The 24,011-nt window shown below is 41.6% G+C and overlaps 1 protein-coding gene across 1 annotated transcript in view; it reads left to right on the forward strand.

Moving 5' to 3' along the window:
• Window positions 1-24,011, forward strand: part of RP1 (RP1, axonemal microtubule associated) — a 328,710-nt gene that overhangs the window by 178,703 nt on the left and 125,996 nt on the right. Inside the window, exons 27-31 of the mRNA XM_019542502.1 lie at window positions 5,927-6,081; window positions 6,974-7,052; window positions 15,083-15,164; window positions 17,172-17,227; window positions 17,389-17,421. Coding sequence (XP_019398047.1) covers window positions 5,927-6,081; window positions 6,974-7,052; window positions 15,083-15,164; window positions 17,172-17,227; window positions 17,389-17,421 — 405 coding nt within the window. The remainder of the gene's footprint in view (window positions 1-5,926; window positions 6,082-6,973; window positions 7,053-15,082; window positions 15,165-17,171; window positions 17,228-17,388; window positions 17,422-24,011) is intronic.

A 24,011-nucleotide genomic window follows, 5' to 3' on the forward strand; every position in this document is an offset into this window, starting at 1 on the left:
TTTGTATTGCTCTGCCCTTGCTTATATCTCACCTTTGTTTTTTACCTCCTTCCAGACCGACCAGATCTATGTGTTCCCTTTTGTCTTCTCCTGTCATTGATTCATGTGTTCTTTGCTGTCATCCCTTCTTACTCTTGGATCTCTTTTCTGGCAGTTCAGAACATTGGTCCTGACTTCCAGTGTTCATAACTTCGTACTTACTGAACCAGTTTTTTTTTTAAGTTGGCTTTTTTCCTTGGTACTACTTCAGACCCAGATTCTTTTAAATAGTTTTAGTTATGGTTGTTTTAAAGTTAATAATCATGTTCTTAATTGAATGGGCCTTACTGGGTTGGTCTCTCTCTCTCTTTCTCTCTCTTTCTGTCACATGCACATGCATTCACACACGCATGCCCAGAAGACCTGAAGCTAAAAAACAATGCTACATGAAGTGCTCACAACTTTGCTTTAATTGCTTGTGACTTTAAATCTGCAAAAATTATTTTCTTCAAACCTGACTTGGGCTTTTGATCTGAGCTTGCATAGTGCTGCAATTTTGAAACTGTGGTTGTTTCTAAGTTATCTAAATGCAACATTTGTAATGAGGCTATCTATTACAATTGTGAATGCAGATATCTGCATTCTATTCTATCTATTATATTCATGCTCGCTGCAGAAAAGTTGATGCAATTTGGCTTTTTTGTGTCATCTTTAGAGGGAAGCAAATCAAGAAAAACTCTATCCCCAAAAGGTTTCTTTTTTTGTTTTGAGAAATGTAAGGGTGAGTATAGAGGGGATTAAAATAAGCTAATGTGGTCAGTCTGTTCCAGCATTGGTGGGAAAATGACTGGTTTTAGGTGTTCCTGGCATTGCCAGTGAACCAGACTTTAATAAAACGGCATAAAAGATAACCACAAAATATGAAAGGTTCTTATGTTGTCATTATCATCCATTGACATTTACCAAGTGCCAATGTAAAAATTCAGTTTGAGGCAGGGATCCATTGACATGAAGTAAATCAACTAATACCTGTACTTTTCCTGTAGGTTTCTTTTATGTTATAAAGAATAACTTCTGTTATGAAATCAGTGGGGCTATTAATTGAAATGTAAGGATACAAGTTGATTAATAGCTGAGAAATATGCTTCCTTTGGATATCACTGCATACTGATGTGCTTTATGGAGATTTATTTAGGGTGGTTTGTTTCCTTCATCTGAAGCATCCAGCCTCAGCCTCTATTGGAAAAAGAATACCTGTCTAGTTAAATCCTTGGTTAGAACTCATTATAGGCATTTTTATATTGTTCTTCGATATCATTTTTAACTACCCCCTTGAGAAGCATGGAATATAATGCTTGGTTTTTTTTTATGAACAGAGAGAGGTAGTTAGCTATGCTAGTCTAAAGTCAGGCAGAAGGCAGGGTAGAAAGGCACCTTATAGTAACTGAGTCACAAATGCAAAAACTTTTGTGAGCAGGGGTTCCCTTCATCAGATGCTACCATAGTGCAGTATTGCAAAAATATCATCTGATGAAGTGAGTGGAGTGATATTTTTCATCCTTCCTATAAAGATATGCCTTTGTGCAACAATGAATACAGGATTCATGGGAGCAGCAAATAAGCAAAAAAATTTTTTTAAAAAAAAGCTTGCTGATGAGAACACTTTCTGGGTTCTTGCTCCAAGGGAGCTATCTCTTGCGGGCCACATGGACAAGATATTTTCTGTTTAATGCAATAGTATAGAGAGTTTCCTGTCAAAATACATCGTAATGCTCATATAAGGCTGTAAGCAGGCATTGCATTTCTCCCAGGAGAAAGCCTCATGTGCCCGGATCCTACACAGATGTTCACAGTCATTGTCCTGCTTCAAGTACCTGTGAAGTATGCTGGATAAAATGTGCTAACAATTTTTCCCAGGGTATTGCTGCGTGCATCTGTAAAGTTAATTGTAGCTCATCTAACTTAATTGAGGTTCATTCCAGGGGCAAGCCTGTCAGGCTGCTATTCTTCATGGCCACCTACTGGCAGAAGGGCATCAATGCAACTTTGGAGGGCTCTGTGTACAGAGGGCTATGCCCTTACTGTTTTGATCAGAGTCAAAACCTGGAACAATCCAAACTTCCTCACATGAGATGTCTGTTTACAGGCTTAGTTCATCAGAATGTGCATTCCGTTGTTATTCTTGCCCCAAAATGTTATTTACTGAGCACTGTTTCTGTGTGCAAAACCTAAAGTAAAACATTATCCCAGCCTCAAGGGGCTTCACTTTTACCTTAGACAGACTAAACATATTCAAATCTAAAATTCTCCATGTGGCAAGAGAGCGGCATAGTCACAAAGAGATATATGTATTATTCTTTTTGTCTGTCTTTCTTTCTTTTATTTATTTAATGTGCACTTCTTTTTTACTCAAGGTGAATTATTCAGATGTGTGTCCAGAGAATCATTTTTGATTCAGTCATTATAGTTTCTCTGATTATCTCATAGTCTTTTGGTTTTATATTATAAATTAAATATGAGCCAATTTCTGTGTTATGTTTTAGTTTTCCCTAATGCTGTTCCTGTGCATCCAGGAGTTCATTCATTCACTTTGATGAATGAACCAATTTATCTCAATAAACCAATAAACCAACTTAATCTATATCAGCTAAGCCTGATACTACATCCAAAGTAAAATAATTTATTCAGAGCCCCTTCCTTTAAATCATTTATTACAGCAGGGCTTAATTTTCAAATAGGGTTTTCCCTGTCTCTAAAATGTACCCACAATTATTTTCCCTGCAGTTTCAATAATACAAATCACTAGTAGGCCCACACAATATAGATGTCTGTCTGATCTTTTAGTTGGGGCTACATTCTGCTAATAGCATCTGCTGATATGTAGTTTCAAAACCACAGGTATAAAATATTAGCACACAGCTTTGGGCTCAGTACTGGGGCTGGAATCCACCCCTCTTACTGAGAATAATACTTTCTGCAACCAAGAGTCCAGTTTGACAGCACAATCAACCCGCTATTTTGGAAATTTGACTGACAGTATTGTGTCCAATACTGATCATCCGAAGATTTGATTGTATTAACTGTGGTTTTAACAGGGACTATGGGTCCTTATCCTACTACTTGGACTTGCTATTAACTCTGATGTCTCTCTGTGTATTATCAACCTTGTGCATCTCAGTCAATCTAATCAATACACTTATGGTACTACCTCTCGTAGACGTTCCCCTTCCCTTCTATATAAAGTTTTTCCTTCTGCCAGTCCTTCCATGGCATCTGATCAGGTAGGTTGTTGCCTATAGGTAATGTCTCTTTAAATCCGTTAGTCTCTAAGATGCCACCTGCCTTGCCCTATCTTCTGCAATACTGATCATAATCTGTTGCTAGGTGTACATATTCACTCTGCCAATTTGCTCTCTGTGCTCTGTTATCCCCTCCACCTGAACAGGTTTTTGTTTTTTTTTTTAAATTCAAAAGCAGATTCTTCTACTTTGTTATTGTACAGCAGGGGTGTCAAACTCATCGGGCCCCATGGGATGGATGAGTGGTTCTGGGTTACTCCACAGGCTGGATCCATTGTGTGGGTCTGGGTTGGTAGAGGTGCTATGGAGTGTCTTGGAGTACAGTGGCAGGGTGGTGCTGCCGGCTGTGTAAGCTCTAGTCTGGCCCTGAGTGCAGCTGGCAGCATGGACAAGCCCTGGGTTCTGCCCGCAATGTGCACCAGACTGGCCCCACACTCTGTGTGCAGTGCGTGGGGCTGGTTTTGCATGTGCCAGATGGTAGTGCCTGGGTCCAATTTCAGACCTGCTATGGACCAGATGATAGCACTCTGCAGGCCAGATCTAGCCCATGTGATGTATCTTTGATACCCCTGTTGTACAGAAACAGTGTACAACTATATATGGTATTAAACATCACTTTGATATCCAACTTAATTATGCCTCCAGCTTCACTCCCAGCTGCCTCATGTCATCCATGAAAAAGACTGGCATTTATCTTAGAGCAGAAGTATCTCTGCTAGAAGCATAAAAACTAGTTTTTATCAGGTTTTACACATTTTCCACAGATATGCATGTTTCTGAGTGAGATCTAATCATATCTCACAAGCTAGGAAGTGGTGGTCCCAAGGTCCCTCCAGCCCTAATATCTATGAAAGCTATGAAAATGTGACCAGAGTCAGTACACCATTTGTTGACAGATTTAGAGAAGTATTCATTTGTATGAGGCCCTGGTCATATGTTACACTTAAGACCTGATAGCCAGTTAAACGCATCTTAAGTTGTGTGCAGGAGATGCCTGGCTTTGTGGTTCCAGGCTCTCACTGCACCGGTGATTAGGCATGATTGGATCTGATCTGGATCCCACAATCATGCCTCCTGCCATGCTTATGCGATGCATGTGGCTTGTACATCAGATCCTATCACTCCTTTACCTGAACATCTGACCAGTGGCCAGACTCCAGAGTAAATCTATTGAAAAAATCCATGGTGCTTTTTTCCAAGAATGCCATGACTATGTTCCAGCTTGGTCAGATATATCTACTCTAGTTCCCTTTGCATCTTCAAATATCCATGGTGGTGTTCTTCACTTCTTGTCCTAAATTGTTTTCCAGTTTTTAAACTTGTCATGCAATGTTAACTGCATAGAATGTCACTGGTAAGGAATGATTTGGATGTGAGTATAGGTGTGAGGTTTTTAGGTTGTTTAAAAAACTGTTTTCATATATTTTGTTTGTGAAATGTGCCATATGTAAATACTAGATTTTATTAGGAGCAGTTACTCAGTAGTAGTAGCACCTTTAATTGATATCTACAGAATACTCTTTAATACCAACATCATAATAGTTTGTTATAATTTTCCTACTTGTCTTTCATCTCTTTCTTAAAGGTTGCTTAAATGTGCTTTCCTTTGGGTCCTTGTCATCTTTCTCCTCTCCAGAGGGCTATTAAAATCTCCATTACTGAATACTGAAACAATAATCTCTCTTATCATGTACCAGATAGTAACAGAAGTGACCAGCTGTGATTAGAAAAGAAACACCGCATGGAAAAAAATTCTACTAAGACCTAATTAGGAGCAAAATTTATTTATATTAAAAGGAAAGCTAATAAATAAATAAGTGCACTGGAATACAGTATCATGTAACTGCTAACAATAGTTATTCTGAAACAGAACTTTTAGTATCTGATTAATTAGTGTAGTTCAAAATTTCTAAATATATTACCTTTATTTCTAAACTGTGATCATGGATCTGCCTAGAGTAGAGTAGAAAGAGATGTTTTTTAAAAAATAATCTAGTGAATATATTTAATTAAGAGGGCTTTTTTTAATGTGTTGATGTTTACTGTGGATTTGATAAAACACCTTCAAAACAAGTCAGGTGGTCACTGACAACCTACTTTCTTGGCATAGACAAAGTACGTGTATATGTGTGTGTGTACATCCTTGTTTCTATAGCACACAGATCTGAAAGTGCTTTGATTAACCAGAATTCTTATGCTTTTTTTCTTGGGGTTTCAATTTGTATTTGTGGGCCAGTTGCCAAGAGTTCTATGATTTTGCACAAGATAGTTTCACTCTTGAGATTGACAACTCCATGGGTTTGGTAGAACAATGATAGTCCTTCAATTCTCAAATTTGGCCTGGTTTTCAGCAGGGAGACAAGAAAATGGAACACTGGGGAATGAATGCTTGCTAGCCTGTTTTACTGAGCAGATGGGGTTGCTATGTTCAGCACATACGGTTGCTTTTTAAGGTCAGTGGTTTCATATTTATGTACAGAGAATTAGAGTTATTGAGCCTGGAGATGACAAACGTGTAGATCACTGCAACTAATTCCAAACTTGACAGAGAGGGTACAATCTCCTGGCCAACTGTCAATGATAAAGCAGATAAGTACATACAAAAGAAAAACAAATAATCAAAAGATTTTTCCTCTTTTTTTCTTTAGTGGTGGTTTATGAGATCCATGTGCACACTGGGTCTAAACTTGGTGCTGAAACAGATTCTAATGTATATATCATCCTAATGGGAACAAGAGGAGATACTGGCAAACGAAAGCTCCACAGATCTAAGAAAAATAAAGTCAAATTTCAGCACGGACAGGTAAAGAAAAAAAATGTGCAAAGCTGCACTATTTCTGATCAAGGCTGAGAGTTTACTAGCAGCAAATAGGTTCTTCAAAAAAGTCTACATGCATCTTGTTCACAAATTTTCTTTGATCATTTTAGTTTTCTCAAATATGTCCTTTATTCAGAATTATTTACAGAATTATTTTATTTTTGGTCTGTAGATTATGGGGCATAATTTGCTGAGAGTTTCAAATATTCAAAGTCAAGCTATATTGATGATTTTTTATAAGATGCATGGGTCGCACAGTGATGGTAATGTTTCTGTACCTGTGATTGTATGGCTATCACTCCTAGAATCAAGTTACATATCCCTGCTGCCCCCAGCATCTTCCCTATACTGTGTTGGGGAAGCAAGTCAAGCAGGGTTTAGAAGATACCACTGAGGCTTGTCCCATGCCTATGGAATCCCCAGCTACCTGATTGAGGCAGTTTTAAGACCTTTTGCATCAAAGGCATCAAGACACCTTTAGGATTTGACTCACTTTTACAGATGTCAGGAAAACAACAAGCTTTATCTATTGATATTACTTCCATCTGCAGTTGAACCTGTGCAAGATATACAGTATTATACATGTGGGCCCAAAATAACAGGGTGAGAATCCATGCTTACACAAAGTCTCCAAGGATGAACCCATATCCCTCATATGCTCTGTTCTTTTTTTAACCTGAGTATTTGTGGTTAAAGAAGAAATACACAAGGAATTTGGGACTTACTTCTACTCAGAGTTAAGGAGCAAGTTTAATGCTTAATTGAACTTGTTTCCAGAAGTAGCATCTGGAAGGCAACAGTTTTGAACACGTCTCATGATACTTGGACCATATAATCAAGACCTGCATCAGTCTTATTTTTTTTTCTGGTTCTACAGGTGGATATCTTCTACCTAAAGGCTATATCACTAGGATACCTAAAGAAAATTCTGATTAGCCATGATGGGACTGGTCCAGGTAAGAGTTAACTTTCTAGTGACTAAAATTTTTCTAAGCTGTTTTGAAAACACAGTATATTTTATTTTTATACATAACACCTTTCACACACAGCAGTGTTACGAAAGGCCTTGCAGTGAGAAGGAAAATAAAGGAACACACACTTACTACTACGTACAGTAATGAGATAACAGAAAACTAATGTTCTGGACAGCAATGTAGATATGGAAGTTCCTGTAAAAAATGTCAGCTCATTCTTGTTTTGCCAGCTGATTTAAAACAGAGTGCCATTTATTTGCTGCACACTGTTGCAGAAGATTTTATAAGAATAACACCTAGAACTGAGTAAAATATTTCCTTAATAGAAAGTGAAAATGAGGCACAGAGTTAGAACAGAGTTAGAGCAAGGATATTCAAGAGACACTTTGCCACCAAATGGAGTCTTAGAGGACCACAGAATAGAGACTGGTAGCTTGAAGGGGCATTAAAAAAATCTGACAACTTTAGGCTATTTGTTCTATACGTATGGGCACATGCTCCCTGCCAGCCCAGGGATGCCCCCCAGGCCATGGGCCACGCTGCCATTGCCAACCAAAGCCAGAGACCAGGGCTGGCCCCTGTGTTCCCTGTCAGCCCAGGGCAGAACCTGGGAAGCTGCAGCCAGAGCCTGGAGCTCCCCCTGGTTGTTAGAGGGGGGCAGAACAGAGCAACAGCAACCCTGGCCTAAACTGCTCCTTCTTGGCTCAATTTGCTGCTCTGCAGTTTATTTAGTTGCATTGGATGCATCTACACATGCAGTTACTGCACATGAAAAAACTCTGGAGCCTGTTCCAGAGTCTTTTGCTCCTGGGTGCACTGTTTGAATATGCACCTAGGAGTAATTAACTCTGGAGCAGTCAGCTCCAAAGTGTATTCATGTGCAGTACATGGAGCCTGATCAGAGTAGGCGTGGCTGGCAGGAGGCCCCAGGAGCCAGCTTGCCAGCCCGGGGCTGTTCCAACTAGGCTCAATGTGCTGCAGAGGGTTTGGCTGGGGCACAAGGGTACTTCATCATGGGGCTAGAAAGCAGGTAGCTCCTGCACTCAAGCACTCGTGTGCCCCAGCCAACCAGGTCAGCATCTACGCATGTGGTGCTCTGCACGGAAAAAACTCAGCGGCAGGGTAGTATTTGTATTTACAAATAGTATTTACAAATAGTATTTACAAATACTACTCTGCTGCAAAGCTTATTAGTTTCCTGTGCCCTAATAGGAGCACATGTCTAGACACTGAGACATTTACTGCAGAGCTAATTAGTCATACAGTAAATGTCTTGTGAAGATGCACCCCATCAATTGCACGTGTAGATGTGTCCACTGGGTACCTTGGGGAAGTGTTTCTGTAGTTTGCATTACATTCTTTCTACATGGTCACTAACAAAATGAGACACCTCTGGAGGAGAACAGCCATGTACAATACCCTGAGATCTGTATCAATCTGACATACAGCTTGGTGTCACTGGAATAGTATAAACAAACAAAAAAAAGAGATGACATTTTAAAAGCAATAAAGAGTCAAGTACAGCAAAGTATATTTGAAGAGTAGCTATGGTGAAGAGATGCAGAAAAGGATCACTTAAGGTCAGTAACTTAACACAGTACCTGACCCATATGACACGGGGCATATTGTTCCTGCAATTGAATTGTACTGAGATGATGATCAGATTAGACCTCCTTAACTAAGCAGGGTCAGATCTTGTCAACACTTATTATTGGGCTCTTTGTCCCGTTGTTCTAGGCCCTAGGCTTTTGGCTCCCTGTCCCTAAGAGATTAGTTTTACTGAAAACCAAATGCAACAAACCCAAACCACAGGAGAAACTGAGAGAGACTTTGCAAGACTGAGAAGGTTTAAATAATTTACACTGAAGGGCAGGTTGTTTTTTTTAATACTAATTTCAAAAAGTTCACTGTTCATCTATAACTTTTTATGCTCCTGTTACATGGTAAGATAGGTCTCACCTCAGAAAAGCCCACATGAACTGGGAAGAGCCTTATGCTTCAGGAACCAGGGGAAAAAATCTCTATGATGAAAAGTAAAAAACCTCCCTGAATATTCATTTATCCTAACTCTTTTTGGAGTCAGCATTCATAATCAAACTCCAGATTAGATCATTTTTTAGGTGTATTTCAATTACCCCCCAAAATTTCAGTTGTCTAAATTATTACTCAGTTCATCTGTGACCATGCTGTTTGTTGTCATTGTTATTCCTTCATTTTTTATATAGTGCCTTAAAATTGATAGGCATCTGTGTAGCATAGCTGGGAGAAAATGGCTGCTGTGTTCCACCACAGAAGTTCAATGTTGAATGAGTGAACTCTCTATGAAGAGTCTATAAAGTGCTCGAATCCTTTATGATTAAAGTGTTACATAAATGTAAGTTGTTGTTATCAGAACAGTAAATGAAAAATCTTCATGTGATTTTTCTTACCTCAGGCATGAGGGGACTTCAATAAAGACATGTCATAAGAAGTTTATTAAAGAGTGTGGTTTTCTCTCTTTAAGGAAGGATGAGACAAAACAAAAATGTGCCCTTGAAATACAGGCTTCAACAAAACACAAATTTGAAAGGTTTTGCAAAAAGGTTGTCACCTGAATAAGAACCCTTTCTGTTTATTTTCAATAAGTCTGTTTCAATCAGAATTAGCTAACTGAATGCTTAGTGTTTATGCTCTAGTCTGCTTTTATGGTTTCATAGATTTTCCAGACATTAGAGCCGGAAGGGACCTTTGTGAGATCATTGGGTCCAGGCCTCTGCCCAAGGGGCAGGAAGGCAGTTGGGGTTGGATCACCCCAGCAAGATAAGCATCCAAGCATTTCTTAAAAGGTATCCAGAATAGGTGTTTGTTACCTATTAAAATCTCTATATATATTCAAATAGGTAACAAAGGAAAACGTTCCAAAAATATTCTTAGCAATATCTTTTAACAACCCTAAAGATATACAGACAAATATTTACAATACAAACCAAAACCCATTATACCAAAATAACCCAATTCTGTAATCTTTTGTACAAGATATTCATAATTATGATAACAATTATACAAAATATGAGGCACAGTTTTACATGATATAAGGCGTGTTTACCCCTGGATCCCAGCTAGCAAGGGGTGCTTCCCCTTCTATGGGTCCAGCTGGGAGGGAAACTTTCACCCATCACTTTCTGCGTCACTCCCAGACCTCCCCTCCTGGCCCTGTACCCCACTTTGGGCACCAAGGGTTCTTCCAGCTCTCATGAGGGGGAACCTATCCACTGCTGGCTAGATTTACCTAGCCTTATGACTAGGCCTCCCCTTTCCCAGGTCCTGCTCTGGGCTCTGGGGCTTTTTTAGTTCTTTGGCTAGGCCACACTGCAGGGCTCCAGTTATCTGGCTTACACTGGCTTACACTGGGGCTAACCTGAGTAGCCTCAAGCTGCTCCCAGGGCAGGTCTTCCATGTGCCGGACTGTACACCATGTGAGCCCGAGCAGCCTTGAGCCATTCCAAGGGCCAGCTCTCCATGTGCCGGTCTGCACACTGCTCTGTCCAGACCTCTGCTGAGGATGCAGGCTCGAGCTGCCTCGATGCGGCTCCCAGAACCTGAGCCCTGTGTGCTGGCCTGCGCACCACTGGGGCAAAGAAGAAATCCTGTGGAGCATCTTCCCTGTCCAGTGTACCTCGCCATCTCTGCCCAGCATGCTCCAAGCAGGGGCAGGGCAATCTCCCCCCCGCCCCCCCAGCTGTTACCTGATAAATAGAAATGTTCCACCAATCCAGAATGTCCTTTTCCAAGCTGGGCTTGCCGGGAGAAAGCAGTGAGTTTGCCACATGAGTATACAACTAGGTATCTTCAACTGGGAAGGACTTCTATCAACAGTTGCCCCATAATAAACGTGTTAACCGTAACTGAATTCAAGCTAATCAGCCTGCTTGACTGGCTCTGGCTTCACATTTTACAATATCCCAAATGGCTGATCTTTGCTAAACAATATTCCCCTATTTTGTAAGCAGCCCCCAGTCCTTCTGGAGGCTGCTTAATATTTAAGCTGGTTAAAATGTGGTTTTAAACCTGATATGGACAGACATACAAGTTCAAAGCTGCCTGGAAGGTTCAAAAACATACCTAGAAAATCAAGCGCTATTCTGAACCAGTTCAGGATTACATATGGACACAAAGCATTCTCTGCCACAAGTAGGCTAACTGTATGCCATGCTACTGCTGCAGGTGGCCACTGTGATATGCAGACAGAAGTCAGCTTCTCTGTTTTTTCCCTTTTCCTGGCACTTTTTATCAATGGGCTCCCTTGCATGGCTTTTCTAAAAAAAGGTATCTTGCCCTTACTCCCTGCTTCACAGCCCCACCTCCTCATGCCCCCACAGCCCCTGGGCACCCAAAAGCCTGGGTCCAAGCACGCCTCCTCTTGCCCACCCACCCCAAGTTTGGCATGCACACTGCAGATTTTAGTCAGTTGCCATCTATTGAAGTCTATTGAACTTGTGTTTAGGAGAAAAAAGAAAGTGGAAAAGTGAAAATGTCCCCAGCCACAGATCACCCAACCACAGGGACCTCAAAAGGAGAAAGGGGTACAAGCAGCCTCTCCCTGCCCACTTACCCACTGTAAGCCACGCTGGGCTGGGTACTCACTCACATCCTATGGTGTCACAGCCACCAGAGTGCATAAATGATTGTGAGTTGATTCCCAATCAGTGACATTTGGGAACAATTCACTTGTTACATGTGTCTGCAGCATCCCACAATTGAGAACCAGTTCCCTATCATTTTTTAATGGTCCAGTTGCTATGTGTATCTAGACATCTCTGGTCTTTTCTTAGGGCATGAAGAGATGTAAGACTTGGAATATTCTAAATACACTTTAAATCCCAAGGATGTGGTCTGGGGTGGGGAGGGAGGTGCTTTAATTAGACTGTCTCCAAGAGCTGCTCTAATTAAAGTGCCCACGGTGTCATGTCTATTCAGTGTCTTCCACTTCAAAATGGTGGCAAGGGCACTTTAACTAAAGCTTGTTCAATAAGCTTTACTTAAACCACTCCCACTACCATTTTGAAGTGTGGGGACGCTGAATACACAGGATGCAGAGGCTGCTGGAGTGTGCTACTTAGCACACTCCAACAGACTCAATTAACTGAGTCTGCTCTGATGTGTGCTAATTAGCACATGGAGCAGATGTTTAGCATTTGTATAGGTGCCTTAAGAGTCTAGACATACAAGCCACTTTAGACTGGTTTAAACTTCCTGGAACATTTCAAAAGCACACTGGGAAAATCAATTACTATTTTGGGTCAATCTTCCTTGAACCAGTTCAATGTTATGTGTGGACACAGAGCATCCCAAACTGCACTGTTCCTCAACCCCCCAAATCCAGTTAGGACAATAGGGCTGCTCTGAGATACAACCAGCACTCTATTGGCCAAAGTGTTTGCAGGAGTGGGGAAATAGACCCCTGTGTCAATATCACTTCCCTGATAGGAGCTCTCAGTGAGGGTCCCAGGCCTAAGGCCTTGTTACATGGTAACTTTAGGTGGCTTCTGGAGCTCTTAACTCTTTGACTGGCTGCATGTTAAAACCTTTTAAGTGGTTTAAAGCACTAGTTATTCAGCTTAACATTATCCCAGTTCAGGACAGGAAAATCTCGAATCTATCTAATTTTCCTCCTGTTTTATTAACTTGTGGTCACTCTCCACAGCTTTTCCACCCAAGTTGAAGCCCTCCAGCATACCAGGAGGCAGTGGGCCTACTGTGTCTCCTGCCTCCACTCCTGGCGAGAGCAGAGCCAGCTGAGTCTAAGCAGGGGATGGGGGGGCCCCATGTTGCTTGGACCTGGCTCTTCTTCCCACTAGGAACAAAGCCAGCTGAGCCTGTGTGGTATGGTTCCCCACTACTCTCAGTGGGGAGTAGAGCCACAGGTCCAGGCAATGTGGTCCCCTGTAACAGGGGGCCTGCTCGGGGCTGATCTCACTGTGGCCCACCCACCTGTTCCTGGGCTAACCACCCACATTCTCACCCGCCACGCCTTGTTGTTAATTAGTTAAATAAATGTTAATAAGCGGGAGGCTGCCCATTTCCTGCCCCAATGCCAGGGGGGGCTATCTGCGGCTTTTTCCTCCCCTACACCACAGCCCAAGCCTTGCAGATAGCATCTATAGTTATCATCATCACAGGCCTCCACACTGGGCCCCAGAATCCTACTATTGAACCCCACCTGGATTCCTCTCCTCAGGCGGTCTCTTCTGCCTTCATGCTGGGCAACATAGCTCCCTGAACTGTTTCCCCTTTGGGTGTGATCCCCCCACCAGGACCTTCAGCTCACTAGCCCTGACCCATCTCCAGCCCAGTCAGAACCCCAGGCCCTCAGCTCTTGGGCATTCCTCGCAGTGGGCCTTCAACCCCCGGCCCTTTGACCCTTCTGGTCCTGGCCCCAGCCTGGGCCAGTCAGGGAAAGTTCAGACAGGACTGAGTCTATGGCCCTTACTCTTTCTCCATGGTGTCCACCTTCCAAACCCTCCAACAAAGGGGTAACCCACCCGGTTGTGGGGGCTAGGGGTTAAGGCACCCCAACCTCACCAGGGTGGCCTGGCATTTCCTGGGGGCTCCTGCACCACTGGGAGTCCCATCAGGCCACCCACTCCTGGCTGGGTGCAGTTTTAGGTCATGCCCAGGACCAGAAGCCTCTTTACCAGCCCCTACAGCTCCTCCCTTACTTCCAGATGTTACTAGCAGCCCTCCGGCCAGGCAATATTGTTGTGTGGCCTCCAGCAGCGGAACTGCCCTGTTTTAATGGGCAGGCCTCAGTTCAAAATTGCTGCCCTCATCAGGCATCTGGCAGCTCCAGGCCCTTAAAGTGGCAGGCACAAACAGTGCCCTGCCGCATCGCCCCAACCCTGATCAGACCCAGCTGGCTCTGCTCCCAGCAGGAGCAGAACTGGTTAGAATGGTGATGGGAAGCACGATGCAGCACTCACTCTGATCTGAGGGAGCAGGAAGCCTGTCCTTCCCCTAGCTCTTTGCCCTTTCCCTGTGTACCAAGCCTCTAGTGGTAAGTCACAGTTATGCAGGTGAAGGGCAAGCAGACCAGGTTTTTTGGCTGAATGTGGGACTGCTCCAGTAAGCTGAACAGAACTACACTAATTAATATTTGTTCAGCTTACAGCATACAGTTTGACAATGCCCTTATGTGGTGCAGGTGCGGGTAGCAGGGTTCTATGTGACGGAGGATGCTTTGTGGCCCCCTGCTTGTGGTGGGTGGATGGTTGTGCCTGTAATGGTAAAAACGTGTCAATTTTTACGTGTTGGTGGTGAGACAGAAAGCAAACACAATGGGTGCTTAACAGAACGGGAACTCTGTCAATTCCATGCTCAGTGTGAAGTGATTTGGCCCATTAACTGTGAATTGTTCTTCACCCTCTGTGCTGCCCTCTTGCAGCCAGTCCTACCCTGCAGGTTGCACTGTGCACACTCCCTTCTGTCAAGGGACAATTGTGCACCAGTTCTCAATCAGTGACATTCTTGGAATGATTCAAGTGTTATGTCTTTCTGCACTCTTAGTTCCTGCCTTCCCTTGCCCAATTATGCCAGTCGCTGCTCAGCATAAATCTTCAATTCTGACCATCTGCCTCAGGCTCCCCAAGTCCTAGATAGCATTCAGACTAATGCCTGCCATCCTGGTTTCTATCTCTTGTTTTTGTCTCTTTGGATTGGAAAGTTCACTGTGTGCCTTGGCTTCTGGCTTTGACCATTGGACTGGCTTCCCTTTCCCCCACAACTCTGACCATGTCTTCTGAGAACAAACAATCAAAGTGGTGGCTTTTGGCAGTGTGCTGGTGCTAGTTTACACTTATCTTCAAATGAAGAAAAGTTTGCTGAAATCTAAATGGCCTTTTGTCTATAGGGAAGAATAACAGTATCACATTTTGAGACCCAGCATGTACATCTTGTATTATTATTGTTGGTGGTGGTGGTGGTGTTGTTTGGAACAACAAACAACCCCCCTCAAACTTGTTGTCATTTTATCACAGGCAATGGATGGTTCCTGGATAAAGTTGTCATCAAATATGAAGAAGAGGATGAAGAGCAAGAGGTGGTCTTTCCCTGTAATAGGTATGCCATTCAAGGGAAACCAGAATTGTTACACTGCTAACATCTTGAGGAAATATTGCAAAATAGTGTAGGGGTAAGAAGGAAATAGAATTTATTCCTCCAAGCCATGGAGCAATGGCTTGCAGGATCAGTGTGTGAGTGTATGGGATAAGGTGAAGAAGTTCAGAGGCCAAGTCATGTGAAGCCGGAAAGGTGCACTAATCTCTTCTAGAGGCTCATCATACCTCTTAAATAGTGTTTCAATTCCCTATGCCATAACATGTATTACATATATTAGGGATTTAGGCCAGACCGTTTTGTATTCCCAGTCACTACAGATCATTCAAGTGAACCTAACATATTAGAAATCTTTGAAGAGACCTTAATCTCTAGATAGCAAGCTATCTAGAGGATAACTAAAGCATTTCCTTTCACTTAGCAAATATCTATTTCTCTGTCTCAGTAGCTCTAGAATTTTGCTGCTGTAGGCAATATTGGAAAATATCCAACTCTCTCAGCTCCTAGTCACAGTCACTAAATTTTCTACTGCTTCAAATATTTTGCTACCTTAGGCAGCAACCGGAGCCTTGGGCATCCTCTATGTTAAAGCAGGTCCCTCCATCATAAATATTAGACAGGAATAAAATGCATATATGGCCACACCTTATATTGGTATAGAGAGATACATTGGAGGAACTTATCAAATGAATTATGCACTGTATTAAAATGGATATAAGATCTTGGAATTCATTCAGAACTAACTTTATGGTTACAAACTGGTTCTTCATCTCTACTCTGTAATTTTGGAGAAGCCTCAGTCATGAGGATCTTTTAGAAATTCAATAAAAACATTTATGCCTGTCTTTTAAAGGTATGTTCCCCACAGTTAAAAAAAATGCAAAAGCCTTGAAAATGGTTGGCTCAGAACTGTTTACTTCCCTCAAAACTATTATTGTTGTTATCAGTGGTTTTTTGTCTATTGAAGTGTTTAATTAGCTTGGATTACATTAAAGAAGGTTATTGGTAGAGTAGACAAATGAGACAATTGTTTCTGTAATTTCAGTGAGGTTTTATGAGATTTCTCCTAAGGGAGGGATACTTAGCTTGGATAGTGGGCTTGCTATAAAACTGTCTTGTCAAAAATAAGTTATTAAGCACTAGGAAGAAAGGTTAGAGACATTATAAGGAGAACAGGAGGGGCTCTATCACTCTGCCTGCAGTGTGAGGACTGCCAAGGAACTAAAGTTTCCCTTCTGTTTTTAAAAAATGGTTAGTGATCTTTTGATTCCCTGGAGGAGGATCGGGAGAGATTTCACAAAGGTTAATCAAGCTATTTATTGCAACAATAATTTAAACATAATGGAGCCTAGTCTTTCTTCCACATACCAGAGATTTATTCACATAGTGTGCCTATGTATGGAAGGTTATACTGACTACCACGTTTGAAAAAATAAAAGAGCTACTTAAAGGCCATCAGCAATTGTAATATCAGGAAGGGGAGTCAGTAAGGATGTATTTTTGTTGTGTGTCAAAACTGAGGTTAAGTCCCTTTAAATTCCATATCATACAATGAAGGGAAAAATTGGTATGAAATTAACATTCATAGTGTTCATCTAGAAAAGAAACAATGTAAGCTACACAGAATATATATAAGGTGCAGGGACAACACAGATCAATAAAATACCAGATCCTTGTCCCAAAGAAGTAACAACTTAAGGGCTTGATCCTGTAAATACTAACTACCCAGTAGAACATTAACTCCCATAAGTATTCCCAGTGTCTTGTAGAAATATATTGGGCTACATAATCTGTGGTGTAAATTAGCACCAAAAAAGTAAGCAGAGCAATGCTAATTTTCACCAGAGGAGAATTTGCTCCAGGAAATGCTTACAAGTCTTAGATGGACAAGAGAGGCATTAAGACACTGAGGGGAGTGGCAGTAATTCTGAGATTCATTGTAATAAATCCAATTGCTAGCTACCATCCTAACTACTATCTCTCCTTCCCCACCCTCTTTTTTTAACAAAGATGGCTAGATGAGTACCAAGATGATGGGAAGATTGAGAGAGAGCTAATTGCCAAAAGTAGGTATTCAGTTACAGATAATTTGCATTATAATAATGTATTGATATCAAATGACTAGTTATGCCTGTAAACTCCTTGCGAGTATGATTATAACTTAGACATATTTGTTTGCTGATAGAGCTTTTTCAGATAAAACTTTAATTCTCTCTTCATTTTTCAGAAAATGGTAATTTACAGAAGGCAGTCACGAGAGGTGAGAAACCTTTTATATTTTCTTGCCATAATGTTGACATTAAGAGTTGAATTTAAAAACAATATGAAGTAATAAGTTTCCTCATTCATACAAAATATCAAATATTAAAGGAAGTGGTCAAAAACTGGTCGATAATGGTCTACAAAAGCGACTTGTCAAATCATTTAAATGAATTGAGTGAAAAAAGAAAATTTGTACAAACTTCTAGTTTTCTTCCCATTTCCATTATTTTGTCTTGAAATCAGTCAGAAAGTCCTCTGAGAACAAATTCAAGAATTTATTATCCCCATGTCACCGTCATTTACTACATAAGGACAGTTCCCCCAACAAGCATCAGTAAATTGAAAAATGTATGGTGGAGTGACAAACAAAGCAGTTTCAGGCCAGAGTTCAGGATGGTATCCTCAGAGTATCTAGAAATAATGCAGACTTAAGCTATAAAATTGATTAGCACAGCTAAATGCAATATCTTTGTTCAGTTGAATAAAACTGGCTGCCTTAATGAAAACAACATACTCTTTCTATCTGTTTACGTGTCTAGCTACAAACCTGGCCCCACTGCTGTAGTGGAAAACCTCAAACAACAGCAATGGGCTGTATCTACACAACAGTGGACTGTACCAGGGCATGCTGCTGTGAAAACATGTTCATCTATTTATACAATGCTAAAAATGTCATGCGTTCACTGTTAGATAAATGTTAAGCTTGCCCTGGGCACATGCCAGAAGTTATCAACAAGACATCTCTTTTGGTATTTGGTGTGTGCAGAGTGGGAATGTGAGGGCAAAGTGTGTTTTGCATAGCATGATCTGATGCTCTTCAGACATGGCTGACAGTCTCTGTCTTTGATTTCTAACCAGATTTAAAGATAAATAGACTGGGTAGCATATTTGTGTTTTGATTTATATTTGTGTGTGAGTGCGTATACTGGATCTGCCCAGGTAATTTCTGACTCCATCTCCAGTGAAGTCTCTTGCATTCAAAGTCTGGCTGAAAGACTGTGTTCCACGAAAAATAGAACTCTCATAGAGGGAGAGGAGAGTAGGACCACTCCCATCAAGAGTTCTAATTATCATAACAGAGACCCTGAATTGAACTCTGTATTTAATAAGTATCCAATTAAGAAGAGAGCATCACAGTGCTTGTGGCAATTTCTGTTCCAAAGTAAATTGATACAAAAATAGTCCATTCCAGGGGGGTTTTCTGGGCTGTATGGCATCATTTTTAGATATAATCATGTCTTGCAATAAATAAGCACACATGCACGAGTCATCAGGACTCTATTCATGCCGGACAGCATGAGGCACACTCTTCAGGAAAATTAAATAAAGTAGTGGGGTGTTGAACCTCCACAAACATGGAGGAGTCCAAAAGACCCTCAAAAGCTGCACGCTAGTTTACCAGTCGGAGAGCATATGCTTTCAATAGTAAATGTACATTTGAAGAATGCACATTCTTCAGAAAGCTTTACCTGGCCTATCAGCACCACCTTGGTCTTGCTTGTATTCATTCTTAGCATTTTTCTCTACATTCAGGTACTATCTTCAGCTAAGCATGGAGAGGTAAGAGTAGGAGATGGTATTCTTCCATTGATGTGAAGGACACAAAGAACTCTATGATATGTGAACACTGGTGACACTTCAGTCTGTCTCGTCTTACCAGTTGCCCTATGTATCTGTAGAATAATGCCAGGGAAGACTGAGGCTTGCGAAACGTTCAAAATCACAGGCTGCCAAGGGATTTTTTAAATCAAACCTGCAGGAATTCACCAATGTACAGTACCTAGGTTTATTACAAAATAACCTAGAGAAAATGCCTGATCCTCAGTAGAGAAGTCATCTCCTGGAGGTTCCAACAGTGCCGACTGCTACTGGTATGGTGCCTCATATCTTGTAACGAGCAGTGCTTTCACAGATTGTGTTTAAGAGTTCTTGTAGTACATGCACATGCTAAATATCAGACAGCTGGTAGAGATGGCAGTACACTGGTATTACTGATTTTTTTTTTAATGCAAAGGCCCTTGGGCACTTGTGCTGTCACAGACTTCAGTAGCTACAATCTGTAAGTAGTTTTCGAGGGAAGCCATCAAAAAAGTACACTGTAGTAATCCAGCTTTGCCCGGAGGTCACAAAGGCGGGAATCATTGTGCTGAGGTCTAAGTTTGAAAACAAAGGTCGCGCATCAAAACACTTCAGATATAGTAAGCCACCCTCAAACAATCACATTTTAGCTGGATATGGTTAATATTGTTCAGTCCCTATCTTCCCCCTTATCTTCACCCCACTAGGGGTATTTGAAACTGGCCATCATTTTGTTAAGCCAATTTCATGAGCTAGGCTGGCATTCTGCTGTCTAGAAATGGAGGATTACTTCCAGTACCCAGCATGCAGGTTGTTACACTTTTTTTTTCTCTACAAGCTACTTATGGCAATAGCTCTGGCCACAAGCAGTAGACTTAGAGCAAACACGCTGGGGACCATTTGCAAATTGTGGTGAAACTCTATCAAATCAAGCACAGCAGCAAGTTTGTCCTTGCCCTTTTGACCCCACCTTTTGCACTTGGTGCAAGACAGAAGGGCTCCAACCCAGTATATTACTCTGGCAAAGAAGATGAATAATTGCTTTCAGAGCTCAAATAAAGTTATTTCAAGAGAAAACCAAACTCTTCGCCACCCTGTCAAACTGCTTTATATTGCAGGGATGACTTACTATTTCCTTATTTCTCCTCTCACCTTTTGCCCTCGGGATAGGTAGAGTCTTGAAACAGTGCACAGTAAGGTGTTTTCTCTCAAGTGACAGGCAAGAGGCAAGAATGCCACAAGGCTGTTTAATTCTGCAGTCAATTAACAGGAGCCAGATTCCTGCAGTGTGGTTCATGAAATGCTCTGGGGTATTGCAGAGGTTTGTGGGTGTTGCATAAAATACGGCACAACGACAGTAAAACAGCTCACTTAACAGTTATTTTTAGCTTGGATCTTCTTGTGTCATGCAAGAATAGTAGAAACATAAATATACAAAAACAAAGTGAATAGAAAACACAGAAGAAAGCTCTCCCTAGAAATTCCTCTAATTATAGATTTCTGAGATTTCTTCTGCCCTGGTAAAGATGATTACAGATCCTCCCCAAACTCCTGGCTGAATATTATTGGTCCAGCTGTAAATTATTATTATTGGCCCAGCAATGCATGTTTGATAGGGATGTGTGAAACGGGCTATATTCAATTTGGATTCGGATTCAGCCCAAACTGGGGACAGTGATTAGATTTGTTGATTTGGATCACTGTCCCCAATTCAGTTTGGCCAAATCTGAAGATTCGATATTGATTTGGAGAATCAGCAATTTGGCCATAGACACAGCTTTGTTTTGTTCTTCTACATACCTCAAGGTAGTAGGTGCAGCTCGTGAACGCTGCGAAGATGGGGTGGATGGAGCATCCCACAGGAGCGCGGGGTGTCCCCTGTGTGCTTGAAAGCAAACCTGGAAGTGGACCACAAGTACTTCCCGTCCACTTCCAGGTCCGCTGCCAAGTGCACAGGGGGCCCCCCTGTGTCCCCTTGGCTTATGACTGGCCATGTGGGGACCCCAGGTGCTTCCCCAGACCCAGGAGGCACCAGTTGCCAAGCCAGGGGATGCAGGGGGCCCCCCACGGTGCTTCCTGGCAGACCCGGAAGTGGACCGGAAGTGCTTCTGGTCCACTTCTGGGTCTGCTGCTGAGCACGCTGCCCTCTCCCCGCTCAGACCCCCCCATCCCTGCACCCCTGTGCGATGCTCCATCCACCCCAGCATGCCAGTATTCACGAGCCACCTGGTACCTTGAGGTATGTAAAAAAAATATTTAAAGCTGTGTGTATAACTGAATTGTCAAATCTTTCCAAATCTCTCCTAATCGATTTGGAAGGTTCTGATTCGATTCGGGGAGTTTAAAGAGACTCCTGATTTGATTTGGATTTAGAGATTTGGTCACCTAATTGGGCTGAATCTCTGCTGAATCGAATCAGCAACTGAAGCTTTGCACAGCCATAATGTTTGGTAAATGCAGATTGTAGTGCAGAAGTGAAGCATGCAGGCTGGCATATGTTACAGGAAGCTACCACAACAAGGAAAGCAAGCAAGTCAGGAGTCAGTCAAATTGCTACGATCACTGTAAAGTAATTTAAACAGCTACAGCATCTTGTAAAGTGTAATGCTATTGTCATTCCTAAGAAAAAATACCGTTGTAGGGAAAATCAGAGGCATATCTGCAAAAAGCTACCACTGACCTAAATGACTCGTATAATAGTAGTAATAGATTTAACTTTCTTTTTTTTTTACTTTCCCATTTTCAATCTTAAAATACAGTGTTTGTTTAAAACACTTTAGAACTTACAAGTTTTCTTTATGCATGCCACTAAAACTTTGATTTATTTTCCCCCCTGCTTCTTCTTAAATCTCTTCCATGTATCAAACTGCTTTAAGTGTGTGCTGGGAAGATATCAAGGTTGATTCTGCTTCATTTCTTAAGGTCAACAAAAGGTCTATGCTTGCACAGCATTGTCGGGTTAACACAAACACAAAAACCTTAGTTATATGGATTTTTATCTTTTAGAAAAAACTGAGAATTTTGGTACTCTGTAAAATAGCCTTCTCCCTTCTGTTCCCCCGATTCATGAAAACATCCCAAACACTAATGTTCAAAATAAAGAGTCATAGCTTATAACTTAACATAAATAGAATCAAAAAGGCACAAATTAAAATGCATCCTTTTAGTAGCTGTGTATATGAGGGAAAAAAGCCAAAATTTTCAAATCTGTTTAGAGTGAAAAGCCTAATGCCCTCAATTTTCAAAGATGCTAACGATTCTGTTAAAAAAAGAACTGAGGCTGTAGATGGATTTAAAAATCCTACTTGTTGTGCTAAACAAACTGTTGTGCTAAACTCTCAGGCCTCTCTGCCAGCTGCTCAACTGGGCTGAGCAGTCTCCAGCAGCCTGCTTGGAGGTGTGCAGGAGTGCCTCCAACTTTCTGGCCTCAGCTAGTTCAGGCAGCCTATGTGTTGCTCCCTCCCTGGTTCTGGTTACTCAGCCTAACCTAGGGCACTTAGAGTAAAGCATGAGACTTAGATAGTTTCCACTGAGTTCATGTGGAAGAAATCTTTCAGCTAGCTTGTTACTTAGCAAACTAAGAGGTACATATTTGAATGCTCTTCTTTATCTGAGCTAGGAAAAGCCATAGAACAATTAGATGTGATATAGAAAACCTTTTCTGAGATGAAAATCAGAATAGGCATGTGGGGGTTTTTGCTTTCACTCGAGAGTTTGGTTTTTGATCTTACCTCTCGAATAGCCTGACTTGAGCACTTCCACATCTTAAATCTGACTGTCACCTGCCACGTCTTGATCTAATTTGATGTTATCAGTCGGGAGGTGTTATTAATGCAGAATGACTCTGGAAATATAGATAGAAAGTTTTTCTTTTTTTTGATTGATATCTTGCTTCCAGTTCTTCCAGACAACCCCCAGACTCTTTACCCCCAAGAAAATCCAAGGTTTTCTTTTTCTTTTATGTATCTAGTTTTCAGGATACTTTGTTATATTCATTTAACATAAAACAACATGCATATAATTATGTAAAGTCAGACATATGAACTGTTTATACTTTTCTTTTATTAAACGACAAAGAAACTTCCTTCAGTCTCTTGCTTCTTTTCTCCTCTTTACTTTTTTTTTTTGGCTCCCATAGTACAGTTAGTCCAAATCTAGATCCCAAATGGGACCAGGGAAACAAAACAGAAAAAAAATGAACCTGATCTTAATTAACCCCAGTGGGATTCCGCTGTCCCCCTTTTATTTTTTCCCTCTCTTTTTTGCGGTTTCTACTGTATCTATCCCCTCCTCTAGATGCATTAATTCTCACTTCTTCAAGGGTTCCTGGCTGTCCCCTTCAGTTGAGTCCCTCTCTCCCAGCTGGAGCCGACCCCTGAGACACCTCCATCCCAGTCTCTGCTCCATGGCTCCTCTTCTTTCAGATCACCCTCTTCTCTTGTTTTTTCTGCATGCCACACCCGCCCCTGCCACGTGGCCACCTCCCAACTTCAATGAACATCTACTCTGGAAGCGCCTTTCTCCTGGCGTGGTCTCAGTCCCCATTTCCCTGGTCTCCTTTTTTTCCTCACAAGGCAGAATAAAACAAAAAAGAAAATAGTCAAGCAAATAACACAAACTGAATAAACTAAAACAAACAGATGGGGGTGGGGGGGAAGGGAGGTAGAAAGAGGAAAAAATACAATGTGGCATACAAACAGGCAAATAGTACATACAATGTGTAAGTGAGTCTAGCACCCCAAATATAGCTCATGGAAATAAACAGCAACCTTGAAGCCATACCTGGGCACATCTACATGAGACATTTACTGTGGAGTTGCCTAATTAGTTCTGCAGTAAAAGTAATTGTCTACATGTGTAGTGCTATTAGGACTAATTAACAGACAGAGGAAACTAATTAACTCTGCCATAGGGTAGTAATGCCAGACACAAGTACTACCCTACAGCAGAGTTATTTACTCCATCACAGCGCACATGTATATACAGATAAGGCGGGCTGGGGAATGAGGG

Source organism: Crocodylus porosus, unplaced genomic scaffold (genome assembly GCF_001723895.1).
Source record: "Crocodylus porosus isolate Cpor-Errol unplaced genomic scaffold, CroPor_comp1, whole genome shotgun sequence".
In the NCBI taxonomy this organism is placed as follows: domain Eukaryota; kingdom Metazoa; phylum Chordata; order Crocodylia; family Crocodylidae; genus Crocodylus; species Crocodylus porosus.